At 43.8% G+C, this 24,145-nt stretch overlaps 1 protein-coding gene across 3 annotated transcripts in view; it reads left to right on the top strand.

The window, feature by feature from the left end:
* Nucleotides 1–10,668: 10,668 nt before the first annotated feature.
* The window catches only part of LOC115074755 (survival of motor neuron protein-like), a 109,593-nt gene continuing 96,116 nt past the window's right edge, over nucleotides 10,669–24,145 (top strand). Inside the window, exons 1-3 of one of the 3 annotated variants that reach the window (XM_029574520.1) lie at nucleotides 10,669–10,873; nucleotides 22,467–22,630; nucleotides 23,628–23,699. In XM_029574520.1, coding sequence (XP_029430380.1) covers nucleotides 10,681–10,873; nucleotides 22,467–22,630; nucleotides 23,628–23,699 — 429 coding nt within the window. In that variant the 5' untranslated portion in view covers nucleotides 10,669–10,680. Of the gene's footprint in view, nucleotides 10,874–11,095; nucleotides 11,166–22,466; nucleotides 22,631–23,627; nucleotides 23,700–24,145 lie in introns of those variants that run through there. The other 2 variants (XM_029574529.1, XM_029574539.1) reach the window with 2 other exon arrangements.

Genomic DNA, 24,145 nt, shown 5'->3' with positions numbered 1-24,145 from the left:
ACACATCTTCAGAGTGAGTACCTTTGTTGCCCAGTCTGTCTCTCCACCTTCTCTCATCTCTTCAGTGTGGATCCTCGGCATACCCCACTCTGCGGACCACTACCGGATCTGCCTCTCAGGCCTACCATCTACTATGTGGATTCTCGGCGTACCCCGCTCTGCGGTCCACTACCGGATCTACCCTTCTAATCATACTTGGTGAGAGCCTCTTACAGAGCATTCCACGCTGTGGACTACTGTTGGACATCATCACTGGGCACACCCTCCTCTGGACTGTATGTCACTGTCCGCTCCTCGAGCAGAATACATCTTTGTAGTGTAATAAACATCTCTCCTGTCTGTGTGTATTACTGCTGGGAGTCAGCCTATCGTAGCAAGTCCCCACAGGGCCCCTCCCTGTGGGTAGAGTCATCTCTTGCTACGACCCAGGGCCCACATTCCAAGCCAAATTATAACAGCAGCTTTATTCAAAGATCTGTCTAACATTATAGTTAACGGGTGCCTCTCCTCAGATGTACAATTGAAAAGAGGAACTAGACAGGGTTGCCCCTTTTCTCCTCTACTATACATTTTATCAATTGACTCACTAATTAGGAAAATAGACCAGAATTCAGAAATGTATTTATTGTATTTAAAAATGATTTATAAACAACCTAACTGATAAATCTTTCTAAGTGATGTTCAACATATTATAAACAATCTAAACAAATCTACTTTAATTACATGACAGATTTTTCAAAGGCATTTCTCCAATTCAAAATATTCAACATTTCATTGCTAAAGCAGTTTCAAGCTAGCAGCTTTTGCAGATGATGTGTTAGTGATCCGGAAGAATCCAAGAGACTCATTAGAAAAGCTTCTACAAATTCAAAGACAATTTGGAGTGTTCTCAGGACTGAAAATATTTCAAGACAAGTCAGCAATGGGCGTTTCAGGTAACCTTAAAGATAGTTGAGTAGGAACTTTTTCCCTAAAGTGGGTGGATAAGGAGATGAAATACCTTGGAATTAGAATACTGTTAAAAATGTCTAATATCCACATAGCAAATGTGAAACCACTTCTATCCAGAACAAAGAAAGATCAATCTAATTGGAGCTCTTTGCTATTGACACTAATAGGTAAAATTCATTTGTTTAAAATGATAATATTTTCTAAATGAGTTTACCTTATGTAGATGTTGCCAGTATGATTAGGGAAGACAGAGTTGGGAGAGTTAAATTCTAATCTAAAGAAATTCTTGTGGGACAAACAGAAACCACAGATAGCATTACAAACTTTAATGTCCCCCATCCCACAGGGAGGCTTGCACTGCCTGAACATGCAATAGTATAACATGGCTTGCCTATTAAGGCACATTTAAGAGTGGTTACAAGAGGCAGACTGTAACTCACCTTATGATGTCCCAAATTGCTATGGTAATTGCTTGTTGAACGGTCTGGTAATATATTTGTAGTCAGTTAAAAAGAACAACAAATATTTGTTTATTTGTTTGTTTGTTTTTCTATAGCGAGGTTCAATCAGACATAATATGTCATATGTTTCAATTTGTGGGAACTCCTGGTATCAGCAAACCGGTTTTCTTTAAATGGAAGGAACAAGGACTGACGTACTTGAAATAGATTTTTATTGAAGGCACAACCACTTGTGTTAGGGAGCGCTAGGAGAGCGGTCCCATTTCTGAGGGGTTTGTGTGCCCTTAGGTCTTGGCACGACCACAGAGGACTCCAAGGCAGTACTGAGGTAGGCGTGGCGTGCCAAGCATGGGTGGAGACTGAAGGTCTGACCCTCTACTGGACCTGCACACTTCAGGAAGACCAACAACACAATAGTGGTCTTTGAATGGTCCTTCAACCATTCCAAGCCCTTTCAGACCTGCCACTTGGGAATGGCAATAAGCGGCAGGCCACAGAGGACAAGAGCAGACGAAGGCCTTGGAACATGGAAGTCTCGGACGTGGACTTGGAACTTGGAAGACTTGGATGTAGACTTGGAACTTGGAAAACTCGGACGTAGACTTGGAAGGTTCAAACAGGCACCATCCCTCAGGGCGCCCTATACAGCCCGGCCATGGGCTGGTCACGGACCACCCTGTCCCACTGCGCGCCCTACACAACCTGAGAAGGCTGGTCACGGACCACGCGGAGAGCGGGACAAGTGCAGGAAGGGAACCCAGCCAAGACGAGGCTCCTATGACCGGAAACAGGAACCAGATGGAATGGATTTACCCAATAGGAGGTCATCTGGAGGACTTGAAGAGCTGGAGGGTCAGAGGATTTGGAAGACTCTGAGCGCTAGGAAGACTCAGACGAGGATTTAGAACTCAGGACTTGGAGGAACTCTGAGCGCTAGGAAGACTCAGATGAGGACTTGGAACTCAGGCCTTGGAACAGGCAAAGGAGGAGTGGAACCTCGGAACATCAGGACTCGGGAACATCAGGATGTCTGGACTTGGAACAAGCAATGGAGTAGCGGAACCTCGGAACATCAGGACTCGGGATCATCAGGACGTGGAACATCAGGGCTCGGAACGGAACATCAGGACTTGATGACGGAATACCAGGACAAGCAATGAGGACTCAGGAACCAGACAGGACATGGAGCTCAAACGAAGAACGAAGACCTGGCGGAGCGCTGGAAGATTAGGCTTCCTGGAGTGAAGAACTCCAATGCAAGGCCCCATTGAACTGACAGAGAAGCCCTTTTATAGGGCTGAACCAGAGACGCCCTGGAAGACGTCATCAGGAAGGGCCCAAGGCACTTTCCTGCCGCGGGCCCTTTAAATAATGTAGAGAGGCGCGGCCACGCGCCTAGAGGCAGGCAGAAGCAGGGACAGGCAGCTGGCAGCGTTCCTGCCACAAGGGAGAGCTCAGTAGGGTCGTAGGTGCTGGCGGCTTCCTGCCACTAAGACAAGCTGGCTTGTGGCTTCCTGCCATGAAGGGAGAATTGACTCCAGCGGCGGTCTCCGGGCCATGGGAGCGGCGGCCTCCTGGCTGCGTGGTGGAAGGTGGGTGGTCCAAGGCGCAGCGATCCCGGCCGCATAGAAGCGGCGAAGTCGGGGCAAAGGAGGTGAGAGATTGCTTGTGGTTGGCCCCGCAAGCAGGATCACAACTTGCAAAGTTTTTCAGACTTACAGCATTCCTTCTCATTACAGAGTAAAGACTTCTATGCTTATTTACAGATAAGACACTACATTCACTCTTTATTGAAATGTGTACCTGATCTCCATCAACAAGGAGGGCTGGATAAAATTGTGTTGAAAAATCTGGCAAAGAGAGATTCCTGTGCATCGTATGCAAAAGAAAATAAAGTTGAACATGTCTTGGAGGAGGTCCTTAGTAAATGGCAAATGCATGGAATTAAACCTATCTTTGTCAGAATTGCCAAAAGTGTTCCAAAATATCAAAAAAGTTACAGAGAATGTAATACTGCATGAAACAATATAAACGCTTGAGACAAATGTATAAACCGTAGGCATGGGTGTTTAAGGTGGCATTAGCTCAATCAGACTTGCGCTTGAAATTTGCTTCCCAAACAGGCACTTATGTACACGATTTTTGGAGTTGCTTGCAGATTCAAAGGTTTTGGAAAGAAGTGAGGGACTATGTAGAGTCATTGCTGAGGAATTAATTCCCACTGTCTTCAAGGGTATGGTTGTTTGCTAATTTTACAGAGATTCATCCTTTAATGAAAAGATGACATTATTTATGGAAAAACTGTCATCAATTGCAAAAAAAGACAATTTTGGCTAATTGGTTGAATTCTGAAAGACTGTAGTTGATTCAATGGAAGCTGCATTTACATACAATTCTTAGGAATACTTGACGGCCGAGTCACTTTCTTCAAAGAAATATGATCTTATATTAGATATTTGGCATGAATACCTGCTTTCATTATCACCACAGGCGAGAAGTTTAATCTTTAATTAATGAATCCTTTTTCATGTAATCTGGTTATCAGACACAAGCAGTAGAAGGATCTTGAAGGCATGTTGTGTCCTTTGAAGGAGGTGAGAAAAGGGGGATAGGCAACTTATGTAGTTACTAGTTATTATTAATCATCAGACCTTAAAAATTAAGTAGAAAGGTTTGGCACTCTTCGTTATGAGTTTACGAAATGGAGAAATTACTTACCTGATAATTTTGTTTTCCTTAGTGTAGACAGATGGACTTAGGAGATGGACTTAGAAGATTGAGATGGAGCAAGCTGATGTCACAATATATATATAACCCTGCAGTGACCCCAGCCTGCCAGTATTCTCTTCAAAAGCAACTGTGAACAGACTAGCAAAAAACTTGATTAAAAATGATTAAAAACAGATAACCAGAACTGTACTCAACCAACCATAAGCATTGAACTCACATAAGATTCTAGGTACCCCAAGCTTGGGACTGGATGAACATTTACCAGTAATCCCTTGGGACCCAGATCCTCACAGGAGGACTATTGACACACACATGCTTCAGCCAAAGGCAGGAAGTTGAGTCCATCTGTCTATAATAAAGAAAATGAAATTATCAGGTAAGTATTTTCTCTAATTCCTAGCGTGTAGACAGATGGACTCAGGACCAGTGGGATGTACCAAAGCTACTCCTTAACAGGGTGGGAGGCTGCCTGCAGTCCAGTCAATACCGCACGTGCAAAGGCTGCATCCTCCCAGGCTTGCACATCCAGACGTCAAAACCTGGAAAAAATGTGTAAGGAGGATCATGTCGCGGTTCAGCAGATATCGACGGGAGACAACAAACTCCACCCATGACACTACCTGAGCCCTAGTGGAATGAGCCCTAACCTGAGTAGATAATGGCTTTCCAGCATCCACAAACACAGCCATGACCACCTCCTGAATCCAACAAGCTATGGTAGCCTGCAAAGTCTGTAAGACCCGCTTACTCCCTCAATGGAGAATAAACAGGCAAACCCTCTTTCGAAAAGACTCAAAGATCTCCAAATATCACATGACAAGATGCTTAACATCCAAGGGGGCCGATGCAATATAAATCGCGGAAAGCGGGCGCTGAAAAGTCAGTGCCCACTTTCCTTATGTGCGCATGGCGCCTGCAAGGGGGGAGCTAAGCAATATCCAAATTAGGGGGTCTCGCTAGGGTTACTTGCGTGACCTTAGCGCCTCCTTGCTAACGCGACCCCGCCATGGCTGCTGGATATGAAGACCGACACCGGTAAACTCAGTGTCGGTTTTCATAACCGGCCTTCTGCCGGGTTATTTTTTTTTTTGTATTTTTTTACTTAAAAAAAGGAGTACAGAAAAGCTGTTTTTTCTGCTTTTCTGTACTTCTTTTACCTGCGCTCAGCTATTAACGCCTGCTCCAGGCAGGCGTTAATAGCTGAGCGATAAATGTGCATGTGATGAGCGCTATTACATTCACTCCGCGTCCGACGCGGGTTAAATAGGCGCTAATCCCCCTATTGCATTAGGGGTGGATTAGCGCCTATTTAACCCGTGTCGGAGTGCGGGTTATACAGTGCGCTCGGCTGAGCGCACTGTATTGCATCAGCCCCAAGGAGCACAAAAGGCAAAACTCCTCCGCATCCCTGACCTTATCCAGGGATGGCAAGGAGATGGACTGATTCAAATGAAAGTCCAAGACTACCTTGGGCAAGAAGGATGGACTAGTAAGCAGCTGTAACACCCCCGGAGTCACCTTAAAGAACAGCTCCCGGCAGGACACGGCCTCCAGCTCAGAAATCCAACAAACAGAACATATATCCACCAGGAACACAGTCTTCAAAATCAACAACTGTAAGGAAAGGCTAAGCAGTGGTTGGAATGTAGGGCCCGCCAAAAACTCCAGCACTAAATTAAGACTTCACAATGGAACCAGTAACTCAAGGGAGGCCTAAGGTACTTCATTTCCTTCAAACAATGGGCCACATCAGGATGAGATGACAAGGAAACACCATTCACCAGCCCTCTGAAACAGGCAAGAGCTGCAACCTGTACCTTCAAGGAATGAAGGGCCAAACCTTTATTCAATCCATCTTGCAAAATATCCAGAATGAGAGGGATCTTAACTGAATGAGGAAGAACACCCCTCTTCTCACACCAGGCCTCAAAAACTCTCCAAACCCGCACATAAGTGTTGCGACCGTCGCTGCCCGACGTCTCCACTCCGCCCTCCTCACCTCCTTGGTGACTCCCTCTTTCTTGCTCAAGTGGAAGGTTGGCTGCCGTGACGTCATTCTGCCATCTTCCTCCGGCGTCTCCGGAGCGGCTCGACGCTGCAATCCGCCATGTTTCACAAGGGCTTAAGGGTGCGCGCGCGGCCCCAACTGATGTACCAAGGGCGCAAACCTCAGGGGCGTCCCCCTGAGATGACGTCAGCAGTACCGGATATATAAGGTCTTAGAAATCGCTAACTAATCGAGTTAGCAAGGACCAGTTTCGCACTCTCCTAGCTACTCTGCCTCCTCGGACTTACCAGGAGAACCCGCTCCTCGGGGGTCTCGCTCTCTCTTTGTTTTTCAGGTCACAGTCAGGAACCGGCACTCGCTCCTCGATGGCCCATGTTCCCAGACTGGTTGCTGAATACTTACTCTGCCTGGAAGTCATCGCTGCCTACTACACCAGTGAGTTACCATCTCTCTCTCAGAGCTTTCCCTGGAACCAGGTACTCGCTCCTAGAGGGCCTAACTCATTCCAACACCTGGACTACTTCTAGAGACTATTGTGTGAGTGTTACCATCAAGGTTCTGTCCCTAAACTCTGCATACTCTGCCTACTCACTATATTCAGTTTCTCTACAGCTCAGTTATCCAGGATCGCTGTTCCAGTACCTGAGGGACTACAGCCCTGCCGGGCACTTCCAGCTCACTACTGCCACCTCTGGTGGTTCAATATACTGTTTAATAAAAGAACTAGTGTGTGTCTGTCTCCATTCTCTGAGCCTGACCGGTAGTCCCTCTTGGGATCTTCCCCCGGGGGCATGGTCATCTGCCACCAGCCCAAGGATCCACCCACAACTACCTCAAACACCAACAATAAGCCAAGGAAGTGGAGAACTTGTGAGCGCGGAGTAAATTGGCAATCACCGCAGAGAAATAACCATGCTTTAACAGGCGAACCCTCTCAAGGGCCCAACTGTAAGACAGAAATGAGTTGGATCCTTGTGAAGAACCGGTCCCTGCTGAAGCAGATCCATGTGTGGTGGAAGACAAAGGGGGGCATCCACCAGGAGTTGTCACAAATCCGCATACCATGGGTGTCTGGGCCAGTCTGGCGCCACCAGGAGTACTAGTCCTCTGTGGCCTTCAATCTTGTGAATTATCCTGCCTAGGAAAGGCATAAAGCAATCTGTCTTCCGGCCAGACCAGTATGAGAGCGTCTAATCCCAGGGACCATGGATCTCTCCTGTGACTGCTGAAGTGAGGAACCTTCGCATTTCGAGAGGTCACCAGCAGGTCTAGGAATGGAAGGCCCCAGCAATCCACAATAAGCTGAAATGCCTTGGCTGACAACACCCACTCTCCTGGGTCCAGACTCTCCCTGAGAAAGTCTGCTCTTGCATTGTCTTTTCCTGCAATGTGAGAGGCCGAGATCATCTGCCGATGACCATTCCATCAGCTGATCTATTTCTTGTGACACTTGCAGGCTCTTGGTTCCTCCCTGGCGATTGATATAGGCCACCATCGTCGCATTGTCCGACATCATATGAACCGCTTGATTCCGTAGCCTGTGGCTGAACTGCAAGCATGTCAGCTGTACCACCCAAGCTTCCAGGTGACTGATGTTGCAGTGGGACTCTTTGGCATTCCTGCGCCCTGGGCCATTAACTCCAGACAGTGAACCCCCAACCATGGAGACTCGCATCTGTCATGAGTACCAACTAGGCTGGAGAGATCAAGGGAACTCCCTTTCTCAGATGATCCTCCTGCAACCACCACTGGAAGTGGGAGCAGATTTCCATTGGCAAGTGGAGCCAAACCACATAATCCTGAGACTGTGGGTTCCAACGATATAGCAGAGAGCACTGAAGAGGACGCATATGCGCCCTTGCTCACAGCACCACTTCCAGGGTAGTTGCCATTAAGCGGGGTATCCGTAGGTAGGACCATACTGTCGGGCATATGGTGTTCATCAACTGACGCACTTGAGATATCAATCTCTGGTTCCGAACGTCAAGTAGGAAAACTCTGTCCTGTCCCATGTCAAACCGGACTGCCAGCGACTGGGATGGTTGAAGATTGTTCTTGATCAGGGTCACCAAACAACTGAGCTTCTGCAATAAGGAGACAATCTTTTGTGTCATCAGAGGCTCTCTTCCTGAGACTTGGCTCAAATCAGCCAGTCATCCAAATATGGGTGCACCAGGATTCCTTCTTTTCACAAGGCCACTGCTACCACCACCATAATCTTGGAAAATGTTCTAGGAGCGGTGGCTAGACCAAAAGGCAGCGCCCGAAACTGATAATGGTACCCCAACATCACAAAGCATAGAAAGCATTGGTGTTCCAATCAAATGGGAATGTGAAGGTAAGCTTCTGACAGATCCAAGGAGGTCAGAAATACCCCCGACTGCACCACCATTATTACCGAGCGTAAAGTTTCCATTTGAAAATGAGGCACCTTCAAGTGATGGTTGACCCTCTTGAGATCCAAGATGGGATGAAAGGAGCCCTCCTTGGGCACAACAAAATAAATGGAATAACACCCCATACTTTCTTGAGATGTGGGCACCGGAACCACAGCCCTCAGTCTGAGGAGCCTTTGAACTCCATTGCCTACTTCTTCTGCGGAGAGTGGCAAGAGGAGACCATGAACACGTCCCGAGGAATACTGCGAAATTCCAGTGCATACCCTTCGTGTAAAACCTCCAGGACCCACTGGTCTGACGTGATCTCGACCCACCTCCGATAAAAGAGGTGGATCAGCAAACCTTCATTGGGAAGCTCTGGAAGGTCCCCCATTTGAACCTGCTCCTCTCTTGGGCTGCCGAGAACAAAAGGACTGAGACCTACCAAAAGGCTGAATCCACTGAAAAGTCGTCCCTCTGTAGGGATGAAAATGTTTGGAACCCCGGAGACGACCCCTCATACCAAAGGGGCACTGTAACTGTTTCTTATCCTTCAGCAACCAAGGCACCAGAGACTCGCCCTACTTACTGGCCAGTTTCTCCAACTTGCTCCCAAACAAGATAATTCAAACTTTCAGATTAAGAATCAAGTTAAAAGCCTGGGCGTGTTGTTAGACAGCATACTTTCCTCAAGTCAAGCAAATTATCAGACAAGGCTTCTTCAGATTACTAATTCTTTTTGGTCTAAAGAAACTCTTGCATACTCCTGAATTTCATATTGTTTTGCAAGCCTCAGTATTCCCAATTATTGATTATTGTAACAGTCTCTATGCTGGCCTTCCCTATACAACACTTTGACCATTACAGCTTTTGCTAAACTCCTCGGCTCGCTTAATTGCTGGTCTCAAGTGATTTGACCATATCACCCCAGTTTTGATTGAGTTACATTAGCTCTCAATTGGTGAAAGAATCAAATGTAAAATTGGCATGACAATTTTCAAATTAATCAATGATCAGACCTGCCCATGGGCCAATGCCATTTTAAAATTTTACAACCTTCCAGAAACGTATGTTCTTCTCAGCGGGGCTTGCTAGAAGTTCCATCCCCTAGAGCTGCATGCCTACATATTACTCAGGAATGTTCTTTTTCAGTTGCTGGTCCAGTTCTCTGGAACTCTTTCCCAATGGAACTTTGTCTGTGTGACTCAGTCAAAACTTTTAGAGCATGTCTAAAGACTTTTTTGTTTAAACTAGCCTATTTTTAAGTTTTTAAAACCTTTGTCTCATTTATTATGATTTTATATTACTAACCTACCATATTTTTATTGTACATTTCTGTATTTTTATTATAGTTATTTTATTTCTGTAGTTTTAGTATAGTTATTGTTTTATTGTTTATTTTTATATATGTTCCTATCGCCTAGACCTATTTAGTGGTAGGCAATTCATAATTTTAAATACATATAAATGGGTTGGGTTAGGGAGCAGACCAGCTGCTTCAGGGTCACCTTGTCCCTTCTCTTCTGGCTGGCTGGAAGAGAGATGGAGCAGGGCCATTCTTCCACAGATTAAGCCTTGCTTTTCTCCATTCTGTATTTATGGAAACAAATCTTTATTGATAAGACTCATTATCTGGGTAAAGAACGTATGCCTTAGAAAAGAGGCGTACTCTCGGGGCTTTGGCCTACTCTACAGGTGTTACTGTATTCCGAGTCTTGAGGACAGTTTTCGGTGAAATTGCACCAGGCGTGTACACAAACAAGTGGGCCAATCGCATATTGTTACCAAATCCGGAAGCGGGGAAAGAACCCCAGAGAGGCATGCTTTGCAATGTCTGCATAACATTCTGTCCGTCATTGAGCTTAGAAATGTCTCGAGTCAGCAGATCTTAGAACAAAGCACCTTCTTTCCTAAAACGAACAGGTTTACTGCCAATTGCAGAAAAGCCGACAAACGAGGGTGCGCGTCCCATTTCCTATCCTTTTAAATTCACTGCTTTCAGACAGCATTGCATGCTAATACGGGACGCAGCCCAGCACCAGCCAGAGACTATTGCGTGGAAGAACAGAGCGATAGAGCGATAGAGCGATAGAGCTTCTTCCTTCGGGTAGGCACGCGCTGGCTCTTTGGCTCTCGCGGCGTCCGGGAGGGCATGGGGAATTCTTGCCTTGACGGTGGCCAGCAGGGGGCGCGCTGCAAAATACTTGCAGGGAGCGGGACGAGCTGGGGGCCGCTCTTGTGGCTGTGCGCGTTTGTGACTGTGTGCGAGAGTGGAAGAGGGAGGTACGCTTGGAGGTGCCTCCATGGCGGCCGGTACGGTGCTTTTCACACGCGGTGCTGGGCAGGTAAGGAGGCCGGGGAGGAATTGAGCAGCAGGTTTCGGAGCCTTTAGTATGTATTCGGGGCGCTTTCTCTTCGCCCCGTCCCTTTCTTTGTTACTTCTCTTTGGAGCCCCCTCCCTGGCATTGTAAGTGCTGCTCCCTTCCTGTTAAGGGCACAGACTGGCGTTGTGCAGCGAGCCGAGGCTCCGGACCTCCCTTACCCCGCACCCTCCAACCCCCAGGCATGTTATCGCTGGTCCAATGTCAGCGGAGCAAATAGCTGAGCAGCATTGGAATCCCTGGACTAGAAAAATAGGTGACATAAGCAAATGGTCATCTTTAATGCCATGCGGTGGTATTTATTATTGGTAAATTGTATTTAGGACTGGTAGCACACTTAATCGTATGCAAGCTAAGATGTATTAGTTCTGGTCGCGAGCACCTGGGATCTGCCGATAACTTGCGACCGTCGGAGGCAGGATGCTGGGCTCGATGGACCTTCGTGTTCTTATGCCCTTGTAGTTACGAGTCATGCAGGTCAGGGTATAAAGCGGGGGTCCTCTGGGACTCTCCACTTTCTTGCCTTCTGGCATGTTACTTTACCTTCCCCAATCTATTTTCTTTCCCCTCATTTCATCTTCCCTTTCCCTCCCTTTGTTTTTCTTCTCTAATCCCTCTTCCCAATTTCTTCCTCACTTTTCCACTGTTTTTCCTGCCATTTCCTTCCTTTTTGGCCAGCTGCAGAATGACGTTCCCTTTATGCTCTGTTCCCTTTTTTTTTTTCAGTTGAAATGAAAATGCTGGTAGGTATTGTGAGAGTAGTTCAATGCCTGCTAGCATTCTGTGGCTTTGAAAATAAAGAGCAACAAAAGATTTATAGGTGATGCCCATTTTTTAAAAAATTAACTATATTTCTGACTAGTTTTGGAGAACTACACTCCCTTCATCAGGTCAAAGCAAAATTAGCAGGTTAATGCAAAGGATGATATTGTTAAATATATTAGTAAATCATAGGTTGCATTACAATGGTGATGTGAAATAAAATGATTTGGGAGTGAGTTGATAAGATGGTGAGAAGAAAGAGACAGCAAGATTATGCCTAAGAATGGGTGAAGTGCCCATGGTCCTATTACATTTTATCATGTTTGTTTTGTAGTGTCCAGTTATTTTGGTTGCAAGTTTTATTTTCTTGTTCTTGGCTAATTCTGAAGTTTACTTCTTGATATCCTGATCATAATGTTCTAGATGCAGTCATGTGGCCTGAAGAAATGTTCCTCCACTGAGGAGTTACCTTACCCTGCTCCTCTTGGTGATGTGATATTTTGTTTGTATAGATTTATTATTATCTTGAATTTCAGATCCATTTCACCATTCTAACATTCCTCTTTAAGTTGGTGAAGAGGGTCAAAGTTTGGAGATTGGATGATAAAATAATAGAGGTGGTTTTGTCCTGAAAATGTTTTTGTGAATACATTTTTGATAGCATGCAACAAATGAAGTGAGATTAAAGTTTAAAATCCTTAGTCTGATTTTTAAACTTTTGTGTAGCAACATCCCTAAATATGTGCAAGTGCCTGTGTATTTATATTCCTGCTAGATCTCTAAGTCTTCATGGTCTTAAGTATTTTTATCCCTTTTAGAGATGTTTTGCTTCTATAACTTTGCTGTAGTCATCTGGAATTCATCCCCTCAGGAACTCTGGGATATGTTAAATTATTTATGCTTTAGAAAATTAGCTGAAGCATGACTTTTTGGGAAAGATGCTTGATCTTTTTCAATAGAGTTCTCAGGCCTGAAGTAAGATGGGCTTAGTGGACAGCTCAGTTTGGACTTATTTATAATTTAATCTTTTGTATTGCATCTGATTAATTTAGTTTTTCTGGGGTTTTTTTGTATTTGTGATTTTTTTTTTTTTTAATCTTTTCTGTGTGGAGAAGATACAGAGAAGGGCGACCAAAACGATAAGGGGAATGGAACAGCTCCCCTATGAGGAAAGACTAAAGAGGTTAGGACTTTTCAGCTTGGAGAAGAGACGGCTGAGGGGGGGATATGATAGAGGTGTTTAAAATCATGAGAGGTCTAGAACAGGTAGCTATGGATCGGTTATTTACTCTTTCAGATAATAGAAAGACTAGGGGGCACTCCATAAAGTTAGCATGTGACACATTTAAAACTAATCGGAGAAAGTTCTTTTTCACTCAACGCACAATTAATAGGATTGCCTGCTTCCACAATTAAACCTCTTCAGCTGCTTCAAAATGCTGCCGCTAGATCCTTATCAAATTGTAGAAAATTTGAATACATCACTCCAATCTTGCACCAATTTCATTAGCTTCCCATCACTTTTAGATCGCAGTATAAGATAATTATGCTTATTCACAAAGCGTTATACAATGATTACTCATCTTGGTTACAGAAACCACTATATCAATGTATTTCTACTAAAAAGCTTCATTCAACAGACACTGGGTTACTCACTATTCCCACCAGCAAAAAAATTCTCAAAACAGCTACTATAAACCGGGCCTCTTCTCTAATTGGTCCTACTCTATGGAACTCCCTACCATCGCCACTAAGGACCGACCCTTCTACACCTACCTTTAGAAAAAATCTCAAAACATGGCTTTTTGTCAAAGCTTTCCTACAACAAATACAATAGATTACATCCCCTTATCTATGGTTTTTTCCTTTTATTTTTGCAATATATTGAAATTTGTGTGACTGGATAGGTTATTGCTTTATATAGATCTATTTTTAATCTATAGGGTTTTGTTTTTTTAACGATGTTTCTTAGTTCCATACGTTATGTTTTTGAACTGTTTTACTGTATTATGTCCTCAATAGTATTTGATGACAATTTGTTTCAATGTAAACTGATGTGATATTTTGAATTGAATGTCGGTATAAAAAAACAAATAAATAAAATTAAACTCTGGAATTTGTTGCCAGAGGATGTGGTTAGTGCAGTTAGTGTAGCTGTGCTTAAAAAAGGATTGGATAAGTTCTTGGAGGGAGAAGTCCATTACCTGCTATTAATTAAGTTGACGTAGAAAATAGCCACTACTATTACCAGCAACAGTAACATGGAATAGATTTAGCTTTTTGGTACTTGCCAGGTTCTTATGGCCTGGATTGGCCACTGTTGGAAACAGGATGCTGGGCTTGATGGACCTTTGGTCTGACCCAGTATGGCATGTTCTTATGTTCTTTTTTTTTTTTTTTTTTTTTTTTACTCATAAATCTACCTTGATGTTATCAGCAAAAAGCAATGCATCACATCGAAACAAATTCATATTAATGGATACAGTTGAGCAATGGATTAATGGAGAACATATATCCCCGATGCAGAAGTGTTCATTGTCAGATTCCTCATTGGTGATATAAAAAATTTTTTCTCATTGTATGTGAAACTCTGTAGTTTCTTTATTATTATTTTTTTTTAAAGTGATTAAATGTACACCGTTTTGCTCTACTTCTGTTGAAGCGGTATACAAAAAATGTTAGATAAATAAATGTTTGGTGGTAAATGATTACAGGCATGAAGCACTTCTTTGAATGCTCAAGTCAGCTGAAGTATGCTATTTCCCTCCTACCCCAAAGATTTATTTATCTTGCTGCACTGTTCCTCTTTTCAAAAGTTTTGCACAATTTCTGATTGGAAGCGGAATTGGACATTGTTGCTGTTACAGATTCTCATGGTTGGGATATGGACATTCAGGGCTATAACTTTTCAGGAAAGGACAGAAAAAGAGGAGGAATTGCTTTTATGTCAAATATATCCACCAACTGAATTGCAAGGCATATAGAGAACCAACTGAATTGCAAGGATAGAGAAGAAGTATTATGGATCATCCTAAAAAAAAGAATTTGGTGCTTCCAATTTTTACTGGTGTGATCTACAGGCCACAGACTCAAACAGAAGAACTGGACAGAGAACTCATCGACGCCATCCAGAAGGTGGTAAAGAACAGTGAAGTGTTCATTGGAGATTTTAATCTGCCAGATATGGATTGGAGTATCCCTTCTGCTGAATCTACATGACATTCGGGTCGATCCTGTAAGGCCGCGGTAATAACAGTGCGGCAGTGTCAGGCGCACCCTTCCTCCCCGCACGCACAGTTCTCTTCACTAACTCCCCGATACTCTCCTCTAATCGCATGCAAATGCATGCCGCGGCTTTAAAGCGGTAGGGAAGGGTTATGCCCGCGTAACCCATTTTACTGTATAGGCGCTTAATACAGCGCCTATACAGTAACCAGGGTGCACTGGTACCTGTCATTTCAAATGACATTTGAAATGACAGGCACCATGAAGTGAAAAAAAAAATACCAAAATATATAAAAACCTGAGTGTTCAAAAAAAAAAAATTTTTAAATACCTGTCGGAGGGCCGCGTGGGTCCAGGCGGCTGGCGGGCGGCGGCGGGAGCCGGGTGGTCGCGTGTTTAATCTAGGCCGCGGGCGGGTGGGCGCCTGTTCCAGGCGGCGGCGGGGGCGGGTGGACACGCGTTAGTTTGAGGCGGGCGGCGGGCGGGCGGCGGCGGGTGATCGCGTGTTAAATCTAGGCCGGGTCGCACAGGCGCGCATTCATTCATCCAGGCGGAGGAGCCGGCGGCGAAAGCGGCCGGCTCCGCCTGAATGAATGCGCGCGTGTGCGACCCCTGCGATTCGGCGCTCAAGGCAGTCACAGCATTCATTCACTGCCGGTGGGGGCTGCCGGGGCAGCCCCCACCGGCAGTGAATGAATGCGACCCCTGCGATTCGGCGCTCAAGGCAGTCACATGCCGTGACGTCACGGCATGTGACTGCCTTGAGCGCCGAATCGCAGGGGTCGCACAGGCGCGCATTCATTCAGGCGGAGCCGGCCGCTTTCGCCACCGGCTCCTCCGCCTGGATGAATGAATGCGCGCCTGTGCGACCCGGCCTAGATTTAACACGCGACCACCCGCCGCCCACCGACCGTCTCGAACTAACGCGTGTCCCCCCGCCGCCGCTGCCGCCTGGAACAGGCGCCCACCCGCCCGCGGCCTAGATTTAACACGCGATCACCCGGCTCCCGCCGCCGGCCGCCTGGACCCATGCGGCCCTCCGACAGGTATTTAAAAATTTTTATTTTTTTTTCTGACAGGTTTTATGTGTCCCACAGCATTACATTTTCTCGATCATCTCTGTATCGCTTTTTTTTTTATTGTGTTTTATTGTTTTTGAGTGTCTTAAGCGGTTTGGTTGGCTTTGCGATGGATTTGTTACTAGACTCACAGTCCTAACTCCTACTAGGGGGAGGCGGTAAACTAACACGTTACGGCCGCGGCAAAACAGTGCGTTACTAATGAGATAACCTGAGCGCGCGTTACGGTATCGGAGGGGAATAGCTAATTCCTTCATTATACAGCTAATTCGTTCATTTACATGCCGGGTGCGGGAAGGGTTACGCGTCTGTTTTAAGAAGCGCTACGGACGTGCGAAACTGGAGACTGTATCGCTGGTTTGCCTTACGCGTCCGAATTGTGCGCAGCGAGCTCGTTACAGACGAGAAATCTTCAAATGAATGTTACTGTATCGAGCTGATAGAGAGAGAGTGGATGCCCTTCAAGGGGCTTTGCTCAAACAAATGGTAATGGAACCAGTGAGGGGAAGGTGTTATAATCAATCTAGTGCTAATAGTGATAATGTCTCTGTTTGGATAGAGGCTCATCTCAGCACCAGTGATCATCAAACGGTATGATTTGATTTTGCGAACAGAATACAGAAAAGTCTCACAAAGACCTGAGTTTTTTGAATTTCAAAAATATGACTTTGTCAAAATGGGGACAAACCTGGAGGAAGAACTGGAAGACGGGGAGAAAATGGGTAAGGTGGAACAGTGAGCCAAATTAAAAGGCGCTATTACAAAGGCAACAAATCTATATGTTAGAAAAATAAACGAGAGAAAAGAACTGGTTCTCTGAAGTACCTGAAAAAATAAAGACAAAAAGCACAGCGTTCACGAAGTGTAAAGGATCCCAAAACATGGAACACAGGGAAGAATATCTGTTAAAACTAAGGGAGATGAAGAAAGAAATAAGGAAAGCAGAAGGTCAAGTGAAAGAGGATTGCCAGAGAGATAAAGTGAGGTGACAAAACATTTTTCAGATATATCAGAGAAAGAAGGGAGGCCAGACGTGGTACAGTGAAATTGAAGGGTGACGAGCAATGTGTGGAGAGAAATGAAGAAATGGCAGAAATATTAAACAAATCCTTCAGTTTGGTGTTCACTAAAAAAAACGGTTGATAAGATCTTTTTGGGTACTTGCCAGGTTCTTACAGCCTGAATTGGCCACTGTTGGAAACAGGATGCTGGGCTTGATGGCCCCTTGGTCTGACCCAGTATGGCAGATCTTATGTTCTTATCATAGATGGGGATGGAGTAGAGGAACCTCCTGTTTACAAAAGAAAACATATGGGAGGAGCTAGACCAGTGATTGTGAACTGCAGTCCTCAAGTGCCACAAACAGGCCAGGATTTCAGGATATCTACAGTGAATATACATGAGATTTGTATAGAATGGAGGCAGTGCATGCAAATGTTTCTCATGCATATCCATTGTAGATATCCTGAAAACCTGGCCTATTTGTGGCACTTGAGGACTGGAGTTTGCCATCACTGAGCTAGACAAACTGAAAGTGGACAAGGCTATGGGGCCGGATGAGATACATCCCAGAATACTGAGGGAGCTCAGAGATGTGCAGGTGGGTTCGCTGAGGGAACTGTTCAATAGATCCCTGGAAATGGGATTAGTGCTGTGGGATTGGAGAAGAGTTAAAGATGGTCTAGCTTCACAAGAGTGGTAGCAGAGAAGAGGCTGGAAACTACAGGCCAGTTAGCTTCACCTGGGTGGTGGAACATAACATAAGAATTGCCGTACTGAGTCAGAAGAAGGGTCCATCAAGCCCAGCACCCTGTTTCCAACAGTGGCCAATCCAAGTCAAGTACCTGGCAAGTACCCAAACATTAAATAAATCTCAAGCTACTATTGCTTATTAATTTAATAGCAGTTTAATGATTTTCCCATAGGAATTTATCCAAACCTTTTTTAAACCCAGCTACACTAAGTGCTGTAAGCACATCCTGTGGCAGTGAATTCCAGAGCTTAACTATATGCTGAATGGAAAAAAGAATTTTCTTTGATTTGTTTTAAATGAGCTACTTGCAAACTTCATGGAGTGCCCCCTGGTCTTTCTATTATCTGAGAGAGTAAATAACCAATTTACATTAACTTGTTCAAGTCCTTTCATCATTTTGAGGACCTCTATCATATCCCCCCTCAGTTGTCTCTTCTCCTAACAGTCCTAGCTTCCTTAGCCTTACTTTATAGGGCAGCCGTTCCATGCCCCTTATCAGTTTGGTCGCCCTTCTCTGTAACTTCTCCAGTGCAACTATATATTTTTTGTGATGCGGTGACCAGAATTGCACACAGTATTCAAGATGCGGTCTTACCATGAAACGATACAGAGGCAATGACATCTATTGTTTTGTCATACCCTTCTTAATAATTCCTAACATTCTGTTTGCTTTTTTGATCGCCACAGCACACTGAGCCAACGATTTTAATGTATTATCCACTATGACACCTAGATCTCTTTCCTGGGTAGTAACTCCTAAGATAGAACCTAACATTGTGTAACTACAGCAAGGTTTATTTTTCCCTAGGTGCATCACGTTGCACTTGTCCACATTAAATTTCATCTGCCATTTGGAAGCCCAATCTTCCAATCTCACAAGGTCCTCCTGTAATTCATCACATCTTGAGATTTAACTACTCTGCATAATTTAGTGTTATTGGCAAATTTGATCACGTCACTCGTTGTACACCACTGTTTATCTTTTTCCACTGTGAAAACAGACCATTTTAATCCTACTCTGTTTCCTGTCCTTTAACCAACTTGCAGTCCACAAAAGGACATCACCTCCTATCCCATGATTTCTAGTTTTCTTAGAAGCCTCTCATGTGGGACTTTGTGGAATGCCTTCTGAAAATCCAAATACACCACAATTATTGGTTCAGCTTTGTTCCCATGTTTGTTCACTCCTTCAAAAAAAATGTAGGAGATTTGTGAGGCAAGACATCTCTTGGGTAAATCCTATGCTGGCTGTGTCCCATTAAACCATGTCTATCTAAATGTTTTGTGATTTTATTCTTTATAACAGTTTCAACAATTTTTCCTGGCACTGAAGTCAGGCTCACTGGTCTATGGAGTCTCGCTGAAGGAAAGGATAGTGAACTATTTACAATCTGATGGGTTTCTGGACTTTTTTTTTTTTTTTTTTAATTGGATCAAGGAAGTGCTCTCAATGTAATCTACTTGGATTTCAGCAAAGCTTTTGATACGGTACCGCACAGGAGGCATGTGAATAAAATGAGAAGTTTGGGAGTAAGTACCAAGATGGTGGAGTGGATTACAAACTGGTTGAGTGGAGGTGACAGTGTGTAATGGTAAATGGAACCTACTCTAAAGAGAGGGGACTAGTTCTGTTCAATATCTTTGTGAGCGACATTGCAGAAGGGATAGAAGGTAAAATTTGTCTATGATACTAAAATCTGCAACAGAGTGGACACGCCTGAAGGAGTGGCGAGAAGGAAAGGCGATTTAAGAAAGCTTGAAGAGTGGTTGAAGATTTGGCAGCAGGGATTCAGTAACAAGAAGTGCAGAGTCGTGTATCTGGGATAAAGTAATCCAAAAGATTTGTATGTGATGGGGGTGAAAGACTAACCTGCACTGACCAAGAGAGAGATCTTGGAGTAAAAGTGTCTGGCAAGCTGAAGATGGCGAAGCAATGTGACAAGGCAATAGCTAAAGCCAGAAGAATGCTGGGCTGATAGAGAGAGGAATAACCAGTAAGAAAAAGGAGGTGATAATGCCCTTGTGAGGCCTCACCTGGAATATTGTGCTCAGTTCTGGACAATAAGGAGGCGGTCCAGAGAAGGGTGACCAAAATGGTGTGGGGTCTGTATCGGAAGACCTATGAAAAGAGGCTGAAGGATCTGAATATGTATACCATGGAAGAGAGGAGGTGCAGGGGAGATGTGATGATGACCTTCAGAGGTTTTAATGCTGCATGAACTTTGGAAAGAAAATAAAAGAACTAGGGGATCACAAAATCAAACTCCAGGGGAGACCACTCAGACCCAATGTCAGGAAATATTTCTTCACGGAAAGGGTGGTGGATGCTTGGAATGCCCTTCCAGAGGAGGTGGTGAAGATGAAAACAGTCAAAGAATTAAAAGGGGTATAGAATAAACACTGTGGATCTCTAAAGGCTAAAGGATAGAGAAAAGTGTGTGTGGGTGGGGGTGTAACTTGCTGATACGGTAGTTACTAGCCTTAACAGAAGGCATGGAGATTACTACCTTTAACCAATATGTCTTGATGCTTGCCATACTGGGTCAGACCAAGGGTCCATCAAGCCCAGCATCTTGTTTCCAACAGAGGCCAATCCAGGCTACCAGAACCTGGCAATTACCCAAACACCAAGAAGATCCCATGCTACTGATGCAATTAATTGCAGTGGCTATTCCCTAAGTAAACTTGATTAATAGCAGTTAATGGACCTCTCCTCCAAGAACTTATCCAATCCTTTTTTAAACACAACTACACTAACTACATCCTCTGGCAACAAATTCCAGAGTTTAATTGTGTGTTGAGTGAAAAAGTTTGAAAGTTATGAGCAATAATGCCAATTGTTAAGGCTTCAACCCTGGTCTTTATGAATGGCACTATTGCTCACAACTTTCAAACTTATGCTAATTCAACCCCGTTTTGTGTTCATTACCAAGGACTTAAGTTCTGGCAGAACAACCCAGAATGGCATTATGCTGCCTCCTTTTCAGGAACCTGAGAAAGCGGAACAGAGCCAGCAGTGTAGATCAGTTCTGACTCCCTTGAGGAAACAGAGCCAGTAGTTGCTTGGATCCAAGCCCTTGGAGGAAGTAGAGGTCCCAAAAAACAGCACAGAAGCCGATCCAATATAGCAGAAGTGCAAACAAAAAGAGTTGAATTGATGTCAAGGTGAATAAAGTATTTATTAGTAATTTCAAAAGGTGCCTGACTCGGACCGAGTTTCGCCCATCAACATGGGCTGCTTCAGGGGCTGTATTCAAACAATAAAATCCAAGTATTATAACATAATAAAGATAATATCAAACAAATGTTATTAAAAATCATAAATTTATTTGTTGTGCTTTGTTTACAGTCATTCGGTATCGCCATCAGAATGGTTTACAGCATTTGGTACAAAGTGTCAGTTAAAGTTCTTTTCATTACATCGGTTTTATTGTTTTGTGCATTATTATTGGTTAGTTGGTAACGTGTTAGTACACGTTGGTATGTGTGGATGGGGGGGGGGGGGGGGTTACAGGGTGAGGCAATTGGGTAGGAAAGGTACTGGGATGGGTCAATTAAGTGGTTAGTGAAACAGACTTCCAAGGTTGAGAATATAGTTAAGTGATTGGATAGGCGTTTTTTAGGCTAGTTCAAAGCAAAACAAAAGTCTTCGAGATTTGAGAGGACGTTGATATGTTGTTACTCATGGATGGACAGTTGCTTCTTGATGCTGGTGTGCGTAGGTGTCTGGCAGTGTGGTTGATGGTGCGTGTTTGCGTAGGCTTTAGTGAACAGCCAGGTTTCAGATCTTTTTTGAAGGTTTTTGTGTTGGGTTGAGTTCTTATTTTGATTGGGAGTGAGTTCCATAGTGAGGGGCTGGCGATGGATTTAGCTCTCTTACGGGTTGTATTTAGTTGTGTGGTTTTGGTGGGAGGGATTTTGAGAAGGCCTTTATTCTTTGAGCGTAAGTTCGGTTTTGGAGCATGTAGTTCTATGGTTTTGCTTAGCCAGTTGGATTGTTGCCCTGGCTTGTTACGGCGGTTACTACCCCAAACCAAATAAGCCTGATACTTCACTTTCAAAGCATATACAGCATAGTTCTCTGCTTCAACAGCAGGGGAGAAGAAAAACTGATGCTTCACGCATATCCAGCATAGCTTCAACAGCAGGGGAGAAGAAAAAAGGATTCGCACTCACAAAGCGGGGAGTAGCTGGCTTGTTACGGCGGTTACTACCCCAAACCAAATGTGCCTGATACTTCACTTTCGATGCATATCCAGCATGGCTCTCTGCTTCAACGGCATGGGAGAAAAACTGATACTTCACGCATATCCAGCATAGCTCCCTGCTTCAACGGCAGGGGAGAAGAAAAACAACCAATAAGGGCTGTATAACATAGTCTGGGTAAAACAAATAAGCATGGGTGTAGCTTGCTTATTGCGGCGCTTACTACCCCTACTACCCCTAACTAATCAAGCTAGATATTTCACTTGGATGCAGCTCCATCACTGCTCTCTACATTAATGGTGGGGGTGGAAGGGAAATAGAACCAAGAGCTAAGAGAAACAGATAAGTATGAGAGAAAAAATGTGTGAAGCTTGCTGGGCAGACTGGATGGACCGTTTGGTCTTCTTCTGCCATCATTTCAATGTTTCTATATGCAGAATTGTTAGTACTTTGTAGTCTATTCGATATTTTATTGGGAGCCAGTGTAGTGATGTAAGAGTTGGAGTGATGTGTTCATGTCTTTTTGTTCCAGTAAGGATTCTGGCGGCTGTGTTTTGTAGGATTTGGAGTGGACGAATAGTAGTGAGTGGTAGGCTCAATAGTAGGGCATTGCAGTATTCAAGGTTGGCGAAGATGAATAGTTGCAAGACCATTCTGAAATCATCTTGTGCAAGGAAAAGTTTAAGACGTCTGAGGGTAAGTAGTTTGTGGTATTCTTCCTTGATCTTCTTAGTTATGTGGATTTTGAATGATAGGTCATTGTCTATGGTGATTCCTAGGTTTCTAGCACGCGTGACAGGAGAAATTGATGACAGCACTTAAATCATAGATAAAAATACACATAAAAGGACAACTAATAAGCATGTAACTGATTTTGAGGAAAAACATTTATCCAGAATTCTATTTTTATATTAACAAGATATGGAAGGTGCAGCCATGCAATACACAGAATTTCCAAAGGCATTCTTTACTTCCAGCACTTACTCCTATTCATCTATATCCTGCATCCTTTCTCTCTGCTTCTTCTAGGGCTTTCAGGACCTGGGAACCCCTCCATCCCCTCCCCTCCCCTATCCCTGATCCGGTCCGCCTGCTGAAAATACCATATTCATCTCCTCTTAGAGTCTATCTTATGTTTCAAATGTCATTAAAATGTGTCTACCAGTTACAAACAGACAGAACCTGACCATAAAGTGCTCTGTTTTCCTTTAGTAAGAATGCCTTAAATGATTTTGTAGCAAAGAATACTGTTATAATTATAAATGTGGAAATTGCAAATAAGTAACCTGAAAACAAAATATTAATACCAGACATCAGTACCACATTTCGTGGAAGCCAAAAAGTGACTTAATTCTCTCAGATGAAGGGATAAAAAAGATCAATGTTTTAAATTATGCTCAGATTCTTCTTTCTCATGGTGAGCTGGCAGCTGTACTTGACAGCTCAAAATCTGTTTCTTTTTCTGTCCGTACCTTTACAAGCAGCATTGTATTGTAGTCATTACTGCCGCAGCATCTCCCATATCCTGTCATGTTATGTTAGTTTAGTAATCCATCTGCCATTCGTTTCTCAGTTTCTCTAGTTTGTTTCACAGCTTAATTTCAAAGCATACTGTGAAAATACATATTCTGAAATGCTCTTTGTTTCAAAGCATACTGTGAAAATACATATTCTGAAATGCTCTTTGTTTCAGAGTGATGACTCAGATATCTGGGATGATACAGCATTGATAAAGGCGTATGACAAAGCAGTAGCATCATTTAAGGTAATAAAGAACTTCTATATGCAGTTCTATGTCTAGTGCAATTAGAGTGAAATAAAATATTTAATATAAATTTTTTAATATCATGCATTTCCTTTTTCTTGCTATTTGAACATGGTGGTGTAATTCAGAACCAGCCCTAGTGTACACACAAATAACCCTGATAAATGTAAACATCCTGAAATTGGGAAAAATGGTGAAAAAGTGTTTCGCAGGCCTTCACATTCCTTTGTATGATAAAGTACAGGGACCTGTACATTATTTTACTTCAGTGATTGTAAATTTTGTTTTTATTTATTTTTTTGCACTATAGTATATTTCCTGTTAGACCAGTCCAGACAAGTAGGTTTACTCTTTATTCCAGCTGATGGAGACGAGTTATGATAGAGTCTGAGGCAGAGATTAAGGATAATAGGCTTAACATATAAGAATAGGATAACACAGGTCCG

This window comes from Rhinatrema bivittatum, chromosome 1, assembly GCF_901001135.1.
Source record: "Rhinatrema bivittatum chromosome 1, aRhiBiv1.1, whole genome shotgun sequence".
Classification (NCBI taxonomy): domain Eukaryota; kingdom Metazoa; phylum Chordata; class Amphibia; order Gymnophiona; family Rhinatrematidae; genus Rhinatrema; species Rhinatrema bivittatum.
This window is presented reverse-complemented; position numbering and strand designations above follow the sequence as displayed.